We start from the raw sequence: 17,483 nt of genomic DNA on the forward strand, positions 1-17,483 counted from the left end.
TTTTTTTTTACAGTTTTATTTGTGATATTTGTGGAAAATTATTTATTAGGAATAGTCATTTCATCAGTCATATGAAGACACACTCAGACATTCGGCCATATTGTTGCTCAGTCTGTAGGAAATCATATAAAAGTAATAAAAACTTGAAAGAGCATATGAGATTAAAACATTCAATGCTTTAATTAAAGTTGTGCCATAATGACTTCATGACCTGGTAGTCATGGTGTTATTATGTGATGAAAGATAAAAAGAAGATACAAGAGTCATCTAATCGCACTTGTCATCAGGAAATAATAATTTCTGATCAAAGAAAAAAAATTATTTGAAGATTGTTGATTGAGTGTGTATCATTAATAAAAGGAAGGTGGTCCAGGTGCTGTCAAAAAGTAACTCAATGTACAAAAACTATTATGAGCCAACGTTTCGTCCTACTTTGCAGGGCTAAAAAAAAAGCCTAGTTCAAAAACAAAAAGTCGTACGAAAGTGAAATTACATATTTAAGGTATGTATAGTAATATCATATCCACTTTTATGATTAAATAGTTATTTTTTATATATAAATGATTTTTAGACGGTTTTATGTGATTTATCATTTCAATATGTTTATTTGTAGTATTAAATGTAAAAGCAAGCTAACCAATTTTCACCGTCTATAATAAATATGTTATTCAAAACAAAGCCAAGATGGCGGCGCAAGTCCTTTCTTAAGTCCGTTGAATCACGGCCATGTTTAGCAGATTCAGATATTTTAAAAAACTTATTTTTTGTATAATTAAAATTACAATACATTTAAGAAAAAATAGAAGTTAAGAGTAAATATTTGAAAAAATTATTGATAAAGGAAATCATAGAAAAAAACTCAAAACCATAGTGCTACAATCGATGTTGAGAACGAACAACAAGAGAAGGGGAAGGAAGAAAACTTGGTTTTTAGTCTTTTCGTTGCTTTGGTGCGGGCAGGGAATGATGTTTCCTGGATGATGAGGTCCTCATCATTTCTTGTCTAGCTTAACGGACATCTTGAAAAAGAGGTCATCGAAGAGTCACCCGAGAGGAATAAGGGACTCTTGGTTTGATTTTGATTGCCTGGTGAGAGGACGTCCGTCGGTTGGAAGCCATTGTTGACAGTTGGACATAGTATTATAGAAAAGAAGATATCAAGAATCATCAATCATCAAAAGAAGATTGTGTAATTGGTTAGTTTTGTTTCTAACTAGAATTTATTACATTGTGTTATTAGTAGTAAAATGTCTGTTTCTGATTGCCTAGAAACCTCCCCTGAGATTAAGAGTCTATTATATTATAAAATTTAAATAAAATTCTCCTATCTTTTAAATATTAAAGCTTTTCATTTTAACCCAAGCTATCTTTTAGATATGAGAAGTTAAATTAAAAATATCGAATTCCATCTATTTTATTTTAATAATTTTTGAATATTACAGTATATACCTGGAATGTGACAGCAACCTATTTGCTAGAATCAACCAACCAGAAGTGCCACTTTATAGAATTGATTTTTCACATTTTTTTCGATTTTCTCCAAAACAGCTCTAACAATTTTGATTAAACTGAGTAAATCAATGAGCAATTAAGTGATCTTTGATACCAGATAGATTTTATCCTCATTGAAATATACTAACAGCGCTTGAATGCTAAATTTTCAAAAAATCTTCCTGTAAATCACCTTTAATTTTGTTTATTTGAAAAAAAATAAACATTTCTTACTGTTAGCAATAATTTATGGTGTTCTAATACAAAATATTGTAAGAATTTTATGAATAACTGAATTAGATAAAAGAAAAAATAGAAAAAAAAAAAATTACCATTCGAGAGGTAAGACAGTTAGCTTATTTAGTTTTTTTTTTTTTATGTTAGACATTTATTTTTTGTTACAATGAACTTGATATATTTTAGGTTTAAAAAATTGATAATGAATCCCATCAACAGTAAACATTCGATACCTGAATATAAGTTTTTTATCACACAAAAGCAGTCATCTAAGATTTAAGAATGGGTGGACGGACTAATACCAAGTTTTAGCAAAGGTTCTTCTACTTCAACTAATAATGAAACTAAAGCAGGGCAAAACCTACTAAAATTACTAATTACATTCAAACGTAACTGTAGTTCAGCTAGTAATTGTAATTTCAGACCAGTATTATTCGTCAAGTAGCAGAAATTACTAATCAAGATTGTAATTCAATTTCATAGTTTAAAATTATAGTAATTGGAAAGTAACTCTAATAGTGATTTCAATTACATTTTGCCCAACTCTAAATGGAACCTATGAAATATAAATCCTCCGATATGGATTTAAGTTGTTTATTGTAAAAGGACGATAACTGAAAAATATAATGAACAATAAAAATGATTGACTTCATGTTGTTTTTTTTTTATTATTTATTGATTAACCTTTTGAGTTCAAAGGGCAAAGCAATATTTTTGCTGCGTTAACAGTGACAAGTATAGTAATTATATACATGTTCACTATAATGAGCATAAACACTCATCAAAGATTAATTTATACAATGATTTTTTTTTTTTTTTTTTTTTAGATTTCATGTAAATTTGTTTATTAACCAGACAGTTCAAAGTTTTTTACTCTGTACAGGATGAATAATGACATAATAATAATATATAATTATAATAATCACTTTTACAATCGTAAAAAATACCAATATGGTATCAGGAAAATAAAATAGAGTAAAAAGTACTCAATGGAATATCCCTTTGATGAAAGACGATTGAAAAATCAAAATAAAAAGCCTCTTACATTTACCAATTTTTACAACAAAAAAAAATGTACGTCAAATAAAATATATATATATATATACTGATTGGTATTGGTATCTGATAGGGATAACTAGTCCAGCAGGTGAGACTAGTGGTCCTTTTTTCCAACCCTTGGTGGCTTCTATAGTTGCCACCCTATACTAAGGTGGGAGTGTCAAGATTCAGTTCTGGGTACCACTGAAAAATAAATAACTACTCCAGGTGAGAATCAAACCCACATCATTGAACTGAGCACTCTGGAACCTATGCCCCAACCCTTACTTACTTTTAAACCTAACTTTTTTTTCTTGACAGTTGATGATTTATATTTTAGTGAATCTTAAGGATCTGTCAATAAAACAACTATAGTTGATAACCTTAGTAACAAGTCTAAAAAAAAAAATCAACTAAATCGGCAAGTATTTCAGATTATACAGCGAAGTTTGCTGTTACCATTTATGTTGCTATAGTTACCGTCTTATCACTTCATCTATATCTTAATGGATATCAAAGTTTAAATAGTTTTCAAGTAATGTATTTACATTCTCAAATATAGCAATGGCGAAGCATTGCCGGGTCTACCAGTTGTTAATAAAATAGAATTTTTCATAGAATGGTTGGAAAAAAATACATAGAGAAGAAATAATTGAGTCACATCCAACCAGCTATGGGAATAGTAACTTCCGTCATAATTGGCGTATTACCAATCAGCTGGGCCACGTCAATCAAACTCTAGCCTAGTAAAAATAGCTTTAAATTAAACCCAACCCAGAAGCAACTGCAAATTCATTTATGTTAATGAATTCTTAAATAAAAATGTTTGTTAAACATGGTGGTAAAAAAAATTCCATCTTCGGGGGTTCGTTAGCCTGACCTGATAGATTTTCTAAAATGGTTGCCGTATATACTTTAAGGTTTATCGAAATGTGATTATAAACTACTTTTGTAATGAAAATCGATATTCTGATAGCCCCATGGTATTGATGATACTTGATCAAAAATTATTTTGACTACACATTTTGTTTAGCCGATCATCGGGTCCTTCTTGATGTTAAAGTGTGATGTAAAAATTCATTTTTTATTGTATACAAGTTGCTCTGTGGCAAACTGAATATATCGATTGTTTTATGTTAAGCCGGTATGTAACGGATAGTAACTTTGTCAAGCGAGTAGTTGTGTAGCCTTTGTTATTTGCTTGTGTTCTTTGTTCTCGCTACAGTAAGAACGTTTTATGTTCTTTAACCGTAACTAATAAAACAGTAATAACAGTAAAAAACATTTTATTTGTGTCCACCACACCCGCGTTCAACACTGAATCCTTGGAATCGAAAGCTTCGTATTCTCTCCTTTTCCTCCCAACAGCGGTCTTGACTTCTTCGATCTTATATATGGCCATTTATCCTTCCATTTGGAGCGATCTTACTTTTTTATCATTTCTTTGGGAGTAATTCTCCGCTTTTATCGTTCCTTTTGGAGTGATCGTGCTCTATTATCGTACTATGTGGAGTGATACGATGGTGTCATCGTTCCGTTTAGAATGGTCCTACTCTTACCGTTACATTTGGAATTGTCCTACTCTTATTGTTCCATTTAGAGTTATTCTATTCCTTTACAGCTCCATTTGGAGTGGTCCTCTACTTTACCGTTTTATTTGAGCTAATCCTACTCAAATACCGTTCCAGAAGAGATACTATTTGGGGTGATAATCCGCTTTTATCGTTCCATTTGGGGGGCTCGTGCTCTATTGACGTACTGTTTGAAGTTATACGACTCTGTTATCGTTCCATTTAGAGTGGTTCTACTCCTTTATGTGACATATTAAATTATTCAACGGTTCCATTTAGCGTTGTCCTATTTCTTTACCGCTCTATTTGGAGTATTCCCACTACTTTACCGATTTAGATTAATCCTACTTGTTTTACTGTAACTATTCTATTAGCATTTCATTTGGGGGGGATACTCCGCTTTTATCGTTCCATTTGGAGTGATCCTATTCCTTTACTGTTACATTTGGAATTGTCCTACTCTTACTGTTCCATTCAGAGTGATCCTACTCAATTACCGTTTCATTTGGAGTGATCGGAAGCACAGTTCTTATTCAAAATCTAGACTGACTTGAATCACGAAAAACCTTCAATATCATTGATACTGACACTTATTGTTAATGAGGCATCAGACAGTAAGAATCTTATGCAATGTCTCTTTCGATTCGTAATGAATCTTGTTTGGCATTGTCCTGCGACATGAACGAAACACTCACTTCTCCCCCAACTTTCAGTTTCCCTATGTTTCAATTTTTTTTAAAGTCATCCTTCATAATTATTCCTACACAATCAATCAGAACGTTGATCTTTGGTTTTATTGCCATTCTGACTGAACTCGGAGGAGTCCCTTATCATTTACGTACTATACCACCAACCACATGTTCTGCTGTGGATCATAACCTACCACTGTATTAGAGTATTGATTAGGGCTTAATTATTATTAGAAACTTAAATTGGACCACAGCTGTTGAATTCTACGTGGTAAACTCGCTAAAGAGATAAATAAATCCCCAACAGGTCCTTTTCAACACGAATCAGCTTATGTCGGGATACAAACAGCACGTATGGAACAAATGGTTGACAAGATAATCGCCCAGTAATCACACAACCTCCCTATAACTTACGAATGGTTTATCTCTGTTCTTATGGTCCAAATTATTTTTAATGTTAAAAGGGTATAATTCACTATATTTACTATAGCATATTCACGTCATTTTCCAATTTCAAGCGCTTTTTAAATATTGCTTGATCTAACTATCTTAAGTATCCTCTGATTGCCTCAATCTAAGCGATACATGTGGATTTGAAAATAAGATTGAAAATGGTAACAGTAGTTAGTGTCACTCCAATCGGCGAGTAAGTGTGTACTAACTCATACGAAATATTCTATTGTATATATGTATGTATAGTTGACCGTAAAAATTGATTTATAAGAAGATGGTCAGGGTTGCGGTCAAAAGAAAAACCGTCAAAATAGAATATATAGAAATATTCTATTGTTTTAGTTATAAACTACGCTATTATCACAGTTATTGACCTTCGATCCCTATCCTCGTTCCAAAGTTATTAACGACCCCATAAATTTTATTCCGAAGTCGGGCCTAAATTATATAACTAGAATACACATTATGGTGTAAGGTTATAACAGACGAAGATGGTCAATCTCTTTTTGTTTCAGTGAATATGCACCAAACATTCATCTCGAGTGACAATTGTGGACTAGTTCCCTAAAATATATACATATATATAGTACGTTTTAATACTCTGGAAGAATAATTACGCTACTGTAAACTTTGTGAAATTTACTTAATTGTGTTACGAAGCTCAAAAATGTTTATAAATCGAAATAATTGTAGTTAAATAATAAAAAAAATGAGGGATTTAGTAAGTCCAACTATGTAGACATATAAACATCTAGTAAATGCATTTTTGAATCCGGCAACATAATAAAGTAACTTTCACAAAATTTTACAGTTGCATTATTGTATTCCTGGAGCAGCGATATATAAATGTATAAAACGTATCAATCACTTTCACCTCGAACTAAACGATTATTCATCAAATTTATAAAACTGAAAGTTAATTTATGTTATTTATACTGATCTAAATTTTTGGATTGATGATTTTAAACCTACATCGAGTACGAGAAGAAATTAGTGCCAACCGTACTTTTAATCTCAATTTTAATGGCTGTGAGAATGGAAATGATTAAGTGTTGATCGTTTTAGTTCAAAATGATTACAATAATCTGTCATAATAAAATCCTTTTATAATAGCTAAATGATGTCTTACTTTTTACATATCTTCTATGTCATTAATAAGTACAATCGATAGTAAAAGAACAACTGTTACCTCTCAGGGTTGTTGCAAGGTATCGAACTAGGGAACATGGATTTAGGCAATTTTCAGGTGTAAAGTGTAAAATAAAATAAAAAAAAAATTCAAAATTATCTGTGTAATAAAACAACTCTTTTTGGATTAAGAAGACAATTGGGTCTCTAGGAATGCTTCTTGACCTGTTGAAAAATTGTTTCCTTGAGGAGGCATCATGTTTATATTGGAAAGTAGTAAGTAAATATTTTAATAGTCTTAAGATATAAATGTTAATCTTTAAGCGATTTGTGTTGTCATTGGCATTCTAACTGGAGTCCAGAATATTTGTAGCGTTTTCAATTCAACTGTTTGATATTAAATTCATTCTACATCATATAGCTGATATTTGATTCCACCCGTGTCAGTAATGTTTTATTAATTTTCTGTTATTTAAAACTGTCCACAAGACACAAACTGTGTGATAAGTCTATCCCAAGATCGATGACTATCTTCAACACAGAACGATCGATCTGAATACTCTGCTAACTCCTTCGTAGGTTTTAGCATGGAAGTGATTAGCTGGGATAGTCACCCCAGAACGTACTGCAGCGACACTGCTCCTTGCTGTTCTAGACTGTAACTAGTAGTTTAGGTGTAGTAGTTACTAACTACTACACCTAAACTTCTATGGCCTGGCATGACGCAACCTTCCAGCTAACACGGGAACTACTACTGTCAACAAGCAAATGCCATATATTAATATTTGTACTATCCTTTGTATAAATTTAATTTGACACATGTAACATCTATATAAGATATTGTAATATTCATAAATTTATCATTTTAATTAATTAAGATTACAATAGAATCAGGTGATCCACCGAAAGCTAACGTCTTACACGTAGAACCTCTCGATGGCGTCTAATCGCCCGAGAAGAATAAATTAGGGTAACTCGGTTGATCTAATTGTTGCCCGCCAGAAGAGCTACAGGCTCTACCATCTACTAAAATCGCCACAACTCTCATTAAGGCTGAAGCTGCAAATCTATAAGGCCATAATACGACCAACTCTGCTCTATGGTGCACCACTCCTGCGTCACCTCTACCGAACAACGCTAGAAAAGCTGCAGAGTTATCAGAATTCCGTGCTCCGGCGAATCGTCCGTGGAACTACTCTACAGAGGGCCAGAAACACCACCATCCACCAGGAACTCCAGCTACCCTCGGTGCCGGAGTATATAGGCCGAAGGCACATCAAATTTTTTGATGGGCTGAAGGCCTGTGCCAACCCGCTCTTCAGAGATATCGCCCCTCCACCAAGACCTGGGAGGTGGTAAAGCACTGTCCCCTTGGTAGACGTCGCCGAGGGAAGGACTTCGGGCTCTGCAGCTTGAAGTCACCACACCATCACCACCAGCCGGAATGTCCCTCACATTCCTTGTCCCCGGCTATAGAGCCACAAAATGTAAAAACCGCCTTCAGCGGACCATGTTTACTGATCTAATAATGCCGTAAGGCAAAACAAGAAAATTGTAAATAAAATGTATTATATATTATTTTATGTAATTATAATCCGTATTGTATATATATTTATTAATAAATGAGGTTTTGAAAATAATAAAAAAAAAAGATCTAATTGTGTTTCCACCAGCCGGAATGGTCCCTCCCCATTCCTTGTTAGCCCCTGGCAATCCAGTTACTTATGTAAAAACCGGCTTCAGCGGACCAAACTTGTCATATCTTATAATGCCGCAAGGCAGAGATTAAATGTTATTAGTGTATATATATTCCTTAGCTTGTAAGTACTATATATAATTGTATTTGTTAAATAAATAAATATAGGAGGTAAGAAAAAAAAAAAAAAAAAGATCTAATTGTGCTTCCTATTCCTAGTAAGCTCAAGGCAAACACATGCCATCATCGATGACACCGCCTTCAGCGGACTATCTTATAATGCCACATTGGCAAAACAAGATGTTTTAGTTTGCCAATTATATGTACATATATTTTCATTTATATATATTTATTTGGGTTTTTTTCCCTAGGAGGTCAGAAAAAAAAAGATCTAATTGTGAAAACAATTAATAGTGAAACCAAGTCTGTAGTGTAATAATTATGTATACAATTCTTAGTTTTAAGTACTATATATTGTTGGAGCAACCTCAGTAACTTCCGTACAACTGTGACTGCGCCTCCATGTTGGATAACCTTCCTTTACTGTACTTCCATTTTCCTGTATTCCATGTGTGTCAATCTATTTTTCTTATTACATATTTTGTTTAGTTAACAGTTGTTTATTGCTTATCTACTCTTTCCCCCATCATATATAATTGTATTTGTCTAATAAATAAAAAATATATAGGAGGTAGGAAAAAAAAAGATCTAATTGTGTATAGCGGACCCTCCCCGCTCAACATAGTATCAAAGCGCACTTGGCGACGTCGACTCTGCACATACAGTGTATAATTGATACAGCCCTTAAAATACCCATGGGTAGACAAAGGAAGCACACTTCAACTGATATATTCTTTATTTTTCAATGGAGGGTACGAAAAAAAAGATCTAATTGTGATCACCTCCAGCTGGAATGGTCCCTCCCCATTCTATGTTAGCTCCCGGCTATCAAGCCACTAAAATATAAAAACCACCTTCAGCGGACCATGTTTTGTTCATCTTATAATGTCATAAGGCAAAATAAGATCAATTGTAGATATGTATATATATATATATATATAATTTTTTTAGTTTTAAGTAAATGTATATAATTGCTTAGATTTAAATAAATAGGAGGTAAGAAAGAAAAAAAAGATCTAATTGTGAAGAAGGAAGCATGGCAACTGACATATTTGTTCATCATTTATATTTATTTCAATTGGAGGCACTGCGGCTTGCACCCAGTCAGGACTTACATTACCGTTTGTATCTACAGACTTGTACCCTTTAGGAGGAAGTTACGTTCCTACGGCTAGTATCCAGTCCGAACTTGCGTTCCCCCTTCACGACTGTTGACTACTACCATGTTGAGCTTAGTTTCCATCCTTCGAGTACTTACGACTATCCCCCGTAAGACTTATCCTGTCTATTCTCTCACTTCCTAACCAACTATCTAGTCTATTTGAGCACACACTTTCGATGTCTTCTGCTACAGAGAACCTCACTTTGTCAACTGGAGTCAGGTTTAACGCAACCAAATCAATAGTACTTTCTGCTTTGGCTTCGTGGCCTGTCGGTTCTCACCAACCTAAGGACATCTCGGATCAGGTTCGGCCAAAAATAATGAAGGACCTTCGTCTTATTTAACTCTTATTCTGCAGTTGGGTCCTCGGGATATTGTTCGAGGTATGATTCTTTTCTCTTAATAGATGGAGGGGAATCTTTCCAAAAATATACTTGATGAGAGAACCTTTAGCAATCACCCAAATCTTTCTGCTCATAGAAATATCAACAATAAGACAATGGAAGTTTTAAATAAGTTCTCAGAAACATAAATGTACTCCAAACAAGCTGAAAATAGGGGGTCTTCTCTACAACACTTTAACTGAAATTCAATGCCTATACAAATAAATATTTTATTTATGACAATTATCATTGCTAACACATAGAGCTGAAGAGTTTGTTTGAACGCCCAAATTTTAAGAACTATCAACTTGATTTTTTCAAATTCTTTTTGTGTTAGATAGGAAGTTTTTTTTTTTTTATAAAGGCTTTGCCATAGAATCGGAGCAATAACCATATAATAAAAACGCATAGGAACGTGCCCTTAATCGTTGACATGACAAACATGACAACTTTATACCCGTGGAAGCTAATGCACAGCACAAAGTTTTAAATAAATTTAAAATTATTATGTGAAAACCCCCCGGTCAGCGGCTCCTGGGCCAATATTGAAACCCCCGCCTTCAGCGGACCCAGCCCAGCCCCTTATAATGCCATTGGCAAAGGAAGGGCACCAGTTACATGTTTATATACTTAGGAATATATTAATATTGTTTTATATATATATATATTTACATAAAGAAGGTAAGAAAAAAAAAATGTGAAAACCTGGTATTCTTACACAGCTGGTAAATTAATTAGAAAGAATCTACGGCAGAGCCATGCCCGTATTGCTTCAAAACAGCATCATACTCTCGACTTTACAAAAGATAGGATCATGACGAAATTCAGGATTTTCTAAACAGCCAGTCACAATGACAGTAACACCAAAGATTGACGTTCAGATTGATCGCTTAGGTGTTAATACTGCTGGATTAGCGAAAAAAACTGAAATACTATCATTCAAAATTTAAAGTGGAGGCTGTGAGTGCTTGGTTCACATCTTTCAAACAAGTTTTCTGTTTAATATGGATCAAAAGAGACATGTCACAAGATATGTTCGATATCTCATTTATGAGGGTCACTGGACTGAAAGTGTAGAGTATTTCTTCATTCTAGTCAGTCTGACTTTTGAATGAAGACTGTCATTCCTATTGAACGTACAGGGGTCCCTTAAAATATCCTGTCTCTTTGAAATCCTTTCCTAAAAGTTGTTATAGCATTTGAAACTGCTCATATGCAAGTATTAAACAATAAGCAAAAATGGTTTGAATACTCACTTCAACGAAAAGACCAGGAGGCTGGTACAGGTGGGCAATCATGTCCCAGCCGAAGTCCACACTCGCTAAAGGCACCAAGAATATTTAATTGGGAAATTAGAAGGTATTCCGGCTGTGAAATCATCAATAATATGGGGGAAAAGCAAAACAAAGGATGAAAAGCCCGTGTTGACAATCCTTTGAACGGTTGAGAGGTGGAGAACAGTTGAAGAGGAGTCGAAGACCGATTGGAGGGAGTAGGAGGAAGTCACACATCGCTGAGAGTCGACGGAGGCCCGCCAGCAGGCTACAAAGCGAAGCGAATATGGACGCGCTGCCGCGACAACTGCCAAGTCGACCATCGCACCAAGACAAGTAAAACCTTTTCTGTTTTAATTTGAATGGAAATGATAGAGTTGATAACTTAGAGTCAATATAAATAACAAAGATTCCAACTGGTACTTCTCAATTCATAATATAAAAATTAAAGGATAAGGAAACAGATCAACCATGCTATCTCATAATATTATTCTTTCTAATGTATATATTATTGTAAATATAAAATATGTAACTAAGACTTTACTTTATAATTAAGAATCCCTGCATGCCACTTCATAATAATAACATAGTAAATTGGTAAACACGACACCGTTGGAGAAGAACTCCAATGATTAATTATAAATATTCAAATCTAGCATACCATAGCGAGGGGATCTATGGTATCTAGTGTTTAGTTGAATATATTGCATACAGTTACAGTCGGTTCCCATCAGGAACCGATAGAGATACACAATAGAAATACAGAATATAAATATAAATACATGAATATATTAATAAATTCAATATAAATGTGTACGGGGAACCCCTGTCAGGCTTAGAACAGCCGAAGCCCCGTACACGGCAGACTAATGCTGATCAATGAAATATTGATGGATTTAATGATTTATGTAAACAAAATAATCCACCTTTAGATAAAGATTTTTATTTTCGTCGGCCCAAGATTCCCATTGGAGTCCTATTACATGATACTATACAGCCTTTTTGACATACGGGGGATTATCTACAGGTGACCAACCTATTCTAACCATGGTGGGGAATCAAGTTCTTAAGGGAGTAATGTAGTTTTTTTACTGTAATCTAAAATTTTCCCGAGCTCCAGAATCATTAATGATATGCCACAGTTAGTCTGAACATCACTTCTGCCCTTTACTGGGAAAATGACCCATGTATTGATGTTGAAATTGGATCCTGATAAATTAATAGGAATGTTTTTATTCCTCATTCTTTCCCAACAATAACTCAAATAAATCAGTAATGTTTACTTAGACATACAGATTCACAAGATTTCTCACTTAATTGAATTCATCATGAACAATAAATATAAAAGAACAATAATCAATTATTACTTACCTCATTTGATTAGCCTTCAACGGAATTTTGTCAGCAAAATAATATTTTCGTTCCATTCAATGTGAGCAACATGTGTGATCTAATTTTGGGTGTAATTACAGCTGGAAACTTACTAGATCCCTCTGTCCACCGGAGTATCTCATTCAAAAGTCTTTTTATTCAGAATTAATGAGGTTTGTAGTACGATTGACGTTTTTTTTCTTCTCAAGTTCTACTCTAATCTGAATACTCAGAAGGTGTTTAACATGTGCTTCTAAACGCCTTAACCTCTGATCACATCAAAAACCGTCCAGCTTATGCCGCATAGTTGACCGAGGAAATATCAAAATCTTCTCTCACATTAAACTAACCTATTACTTTTGGCAGTGGTTGAACATTCTCAGTAGAAGTTTGACATTAACTGCGTCGTAAGAATCCATTAACTCCCGAATGCTCAGTTAATTCGCTAACTCCTAAAAGATAAGGTTAAATTTGTGGTATCCGTTTCCTAATACTTTTTTCTTTAAATACACTTGTTAAGCCCTGTTGGACTTGTGAGTTACAATACATAAAATATATATTGAGCTTATCTAATGGTGGAGAGCAGTTCTAGTTGAATGGCACTACCGAACTAGAAAAAAAAAAAAGGTTTCTTCATACAATAAATCTAAATTCACATTTCATTTAAGTCAGACAATCATAAAACTTGAAAGGTTACGCACATTTTTTACAAAAAAAACTTCAGTAACTTTTTACTTTAACTCAGTTTAAAATTCACAAATAGTATGAAACAACCTTGTAAAAATGTTTATAATGCCCACACTTTAACAATGTAAACACAAAACTAATAAACATCTTGAATTATTGGTTTACATTAGACACTATAAAAAATATGTTCATAACATACCCAACCAGCCTGTTGGACATATTAAACATATGTTCTAATAAAAAAAAAAAAAGTTTAATTTTCACCTAACTATTTATAAAACCAGCAATAAAATTGTTGAAAACAATGTATTAATGTACAAGAGCTTTCCATATGCAGTATGAACGAAATAATTATTAAGGCTTTTAAAGCTGATCTTTCATTACAATAGACTTATTTGAATGATCATCTATGTTATGAGCGAGTTCAAAAAAGTAGTGAATCTGTGCCTTACCCACAGATTAACCCCTCTTAGTTAAGCGGAGCTAGGGCTGTGGTAGGGTTAAGGAGATATGGTATATCCATAGGGAGTGTAATACCTTAAAACTATAAATTCGCCTGGAGTGTCTTCACCATAATATTTTCTATACTGCGAGAGTCAATTTGATGGTTGCTTCGACCTCACCCACCCATAAATTAGCCCACGAGCTCAAACTTTTTGGATTGGATAATGTCGCCAAAACCGGTTCCTCCTCCAGAAAAAAAAAAGTGGTAACCAGAGTTTAATCTCGATTTAAAATGGTAACGAGAAAAGAAAATTATTATTTATTCATCCAAAGGGATTGTTTCAGTTTAAAGCATTTTTCCAATAATGAAATCCTTTTTGTAACTGCTAAATTAATGCGGCTAACACTAACCGTACCTAACTCCCTACCAGTCGTCCTTGCCATTGATAAGCATAATCGATAGCAACAACACCGACAGTTACCTCTCAGGGTTGTTGCAGGGTATCGATCCAGGGAACGTGGTTTTGGGTAAATTTTGAGATATAAAATGTAAAAATAATAAAAAATTTTCTTTGTAATAAAAAATAAACTTTTTTTTTTAATTCAGAAGTTGATTGGGTCTCTAGGAATGGTTATCGACTTGTTGAAAAATCTTTTCCTTGAGAAGGCATCATGTTTTGAGGTAAAGATTTTACTATTTGTAAGGAATACAAATATAGTACTGAGTAATTCGTGTTGTCATTGATATTTTATCTGATAACACAATTATTTGTAATTGTTACTTCTCAACAGCTTGATAAACTATCAGTAGGTCTTTTATCACCTGTTAGATTGATTACATCTGTTTTTATTAAAGTTTTATTGTTTTTGTTTAATTTTATATTCATTGCTCGTAAAATCATGATAAAGTTCCATGAATTGGAGTGATTGTCTACTTTTTGGGTGGGGTTTCTTAAAGTAACATGCTGTTCATTTTGTCCAATTAAATAATTATAGATATAGTTTATTGTTGTATATCTACTTGATGTGTTGTCATGGTAACAAATCAAATTCCTGAACAGAGTATATTTTATTTTGTGAAATAATTTTTTTATTTACTTTATTTTATTTTTTTCCTTGCCGGTTTCAATTTGAAATACTTTTAATCAAAAAAAGTATACTAGAGAATTAGCTAATCACCGAACAAACATTGAAGTATTGACTGGTTATATTAAATAATATATAGAATTTATTTTGTTCTAGTTGCATTTGTTATTTTTTCTTTTGTATAATATTAAATAATTAATTTAAGAGAAATATGTATGATGAAAGTGTGATCTTATTTAGTATTTATTTTCATATTTATCATACTAAATGTTTAAACATTTATTAACCAATTAAACCACAAAGCTAGTTAATTGGTTAAGTTTTGTGGATGCTCCAACAGGATGATTGGATGATTGCCAGGTTATTCAATCAAATATTTCCTCTGGTGTATTTAATAAAAGTGACTAATTAATGCAAAACTTAATTTCAAAACAATAATTTAGGGTAGATTAGAAATAAATTTGTAAGAGTTAGCATAAATTTAGTAAATTTACTGTCTTTACCTTACCATCGTTTTATATAGCTTTGATTCATAGCTTTTAATGTGCCATTAAGTTTTGAATGGAGTTATTTTTAGATTTATAAAATCTCAATGACTTGAGAAACCATAATGATTAGTGATTCATGGGTTTACCGAGGGGGGAGTAGCTGCCCTTCCCCTGAAGTGAAAAATATATATAATTTAATAAATAAAAAATTTTCAAGCAAGTACTAGTTATAATAATAAGTAATGAAGCAGTGCGACATTTGTATATAATTTTCTTAAAATTTTGGTTTCATTTGTCTTTTCCGTGCTGAAATATTACAACCTGATTGACTTTGGTTTGTACCTAGGCAAGTACTCAAGTGGTTAGTTGACAAGTATAAAGTATGATTGAGTAATTGATTTTCTAGGTAAATTATTTTTGTTCATAATTTGTTAATAATTATCTATTAGCAATTTTTATATAATTATTTAACTATATATCACTTTTTAATTTGTTTTTCATTGGATGTTGTTTAATCACATCCTATTTTTTGGGATATTCAGTTTTTTTTTTCTTTTACAATTCAATAATAGTGATGTAACTTATTTGTTGTTGAAATCCTATGAATAAACAACGAATGAAGGTTATTTTTTTCCTGATATTCTATAAATAATTTATTCTACCTCTTATAATCTATTGAAAAAATATATTTATATTTGAATCTTTATTTATCAAATCATTTTATGCATAAGGTTTTTCAGAAACAAATTTTTATAGTGAAGAACTTTTTGTAAAGTGATTATAATTTCTATGCTAAAAATTTTAATGTTATCATTTCTTAAATGAATTAAGCCAGTATATTTGAACCCGTCAGTTGATAGAATGACAAGCTTCATAAAACCAGTCTTTGTATTTTCAATTTTGATTCTATACAAATTTAGCATTGAATAAATAGTTAAGTGCGGAATATATATTTTAGTTAACTGTAAAGTTTGTATATTTCTCTCATACTTAAAAAAAAAAAATGTAAAAATTTGGCAATCAGAGATCTTATTAAAAGTACTTTCCTGAAGTCTTTTGAAATCAGCATTCTGTGGAATTTGAAGAGTGTTTATTTAATTGTCAATGAGAATAATTGAATTTATTTTTTATATATGAAATTATGTTAGAATGAATCACTTTCCTCTACATATATAATTTTTGTATAGTTTACTATTGTTGTTGCCTTTTTATATTTACTTATCAGTAATATGTATATTACAACACAAAGAAATTTCAAAAATTCATAGTGTTTTAATTTATTTACAATTCCAATATTAATTTACTAATTTAAATTAGAACTTATATGTTTTAAACTCTTACATTGTTAAAAGCCAAATTTATTAAAATTAACCTGAGAGCAGCCCAAAGTAGAGAATTTTATCATTTTCAAGTCAGCAGATTTTCCCAGTAGGCTGAAATAATTTAGTGGTCCAGATAGCAAGGGAAGCTTCCTAACAAGTTTAAAAATAACCCGGTTTGTTTGTTTTTGTGTGATTTCAATTTTTTGGCAGGTTAAAAGTTGGTGTCAATTTAGTGCCATGAAATTTAAAAAATCATTTGCTAATTCCTTGTCTCTTATTGAGACAAAGTATTACTTCTTTTTAAAAAATATTTTTTGATATTAGTGTCCCTTTTTATTCTTTTATATTGTTAAAAAATAACAGTGTTACATTTTTTCTAAAAATGGATAAAGAACAACGGGAGGTAAGGTCATAATTAATTTTTTTTTAACTAATGAAACTATAGATTTTGTTTAATTTTATAATTACATATGTATGATAATAATTATAAAAATAAGAAAGGGATATGTTGACATGAAGAGAATTGTGCGAAAAGACGAAAGGACTTAATTTATTTCTACGTTCATATATTCAGCATATTAATATTGTTAGTTCTTTCATAAATAAATATTTATGTGTATTTTTCTTGTTTTAAAAATCTACAATCAAATACATAATATTTTTAATTTTCAAAGTAAAATGGTCAGTATATTGGTATTTGATTAACCATACAAAAGTCATTTTCTCTAAGGATGTAAATAATTTTTTTTTTATTTAGTTTTTGGTAGGCTGTTTTAATTTAACTTATTATTCAGTTTAATTACCTTAGAGAGTCATAATTATTTTTTATTAGCATGTATTTGA

General features: G+C 32.1%; 2 protein-coding genes and 1 long non-coding RNA gene across 9 annotated transcripts in view; 2 read left to right on the forward strand and 1 right to left on the reverse strand.

Moving 5' to 3' along the window:
• The window catches only part of LOC106679619 (gastrula zinc finger protein XlCGF58.1), a 21,020-nt gene extending 19,578 nt beyond the window's left edge, over nucleotides 1-1,442 (forward strand). Inside the window, exon 10 of the mRNA XM_014418880.2 lies at nucleotides 14-1,442. Coding sequence (XP_014274366.1) covers nucleotides 14-182 — 169 coding nt within the window. The 3' untranslated portion in view covers nucleotides 183-1,442. The remainder of the gene's footprint in view (nucleotides 1-13) is intronic.
• LOC106679621 (uncharacterized) overlaps nucleotides 1-13,475 on the reverse strand; it is a 51,711-nt gene extending 38,236 nt beyond the window's left edge. For all 5 annotated transcript variants that reach the window (XR_010844533.1, XR_010844531.1, XR_010844534.1 and 2 more), the window contains exon 1: nucleotides 12,614-13,475. This is a non-coding gene — a long non-coding RNA (uncharacterized lncRNA). The remainder of the gene's footprint in view (nucleotides 1-12,613) is intronic.
• The window catches only part of aralar1 (calcium-binding mitochondrial carrier protein aralar1), a 68,708-nt gene continuing 57,922 nt past the window's right edge, over nucleotides 6,698-17,483 (forward strand). Inside the window, exons 1-2 of one of the 3 annotated variants that reach the window (XM_014418872.3) lie at nucleotides 14,180-14,272; nucleotides 14,352-14,426. In XM_014418872.3, coding sequence (XP_014274358.1) covers nucleotides 14,373-14,426 — 54 coding nt within the window. In that variant the 5' untranslated portion in view covers nucleotides 14,180-14,272; nucleotides 14,352-14,372. Of the gene's footprint in view, nucleotides 6,884-14,179; nucleotides 14,273-14,351; nucleotides 14,427-16,797; nucleotides 17,044-17,483 lie in introns of those variants that run through there. The other 2 variants (XM_014418871.3, XM_014418873.3) reach the window with 2 other exon arrangements.

This window comes from Halyomorpha halys, unplaced genomic scaffold (genome assembly GCF_000696795.3).
Source record: "Halyomorpha halys isolate HHAL.00 unplaced genomic scaffold, Hhal_1.1 Scaffold211.1, whole genome shotgun sequence".
Lineage (NCBI taxonomy): Eukaryota > Metazoa > Arthropoda > Insecta > Hemiptera > Pentatomidae > Halyomorpha > Halyomorpha halys.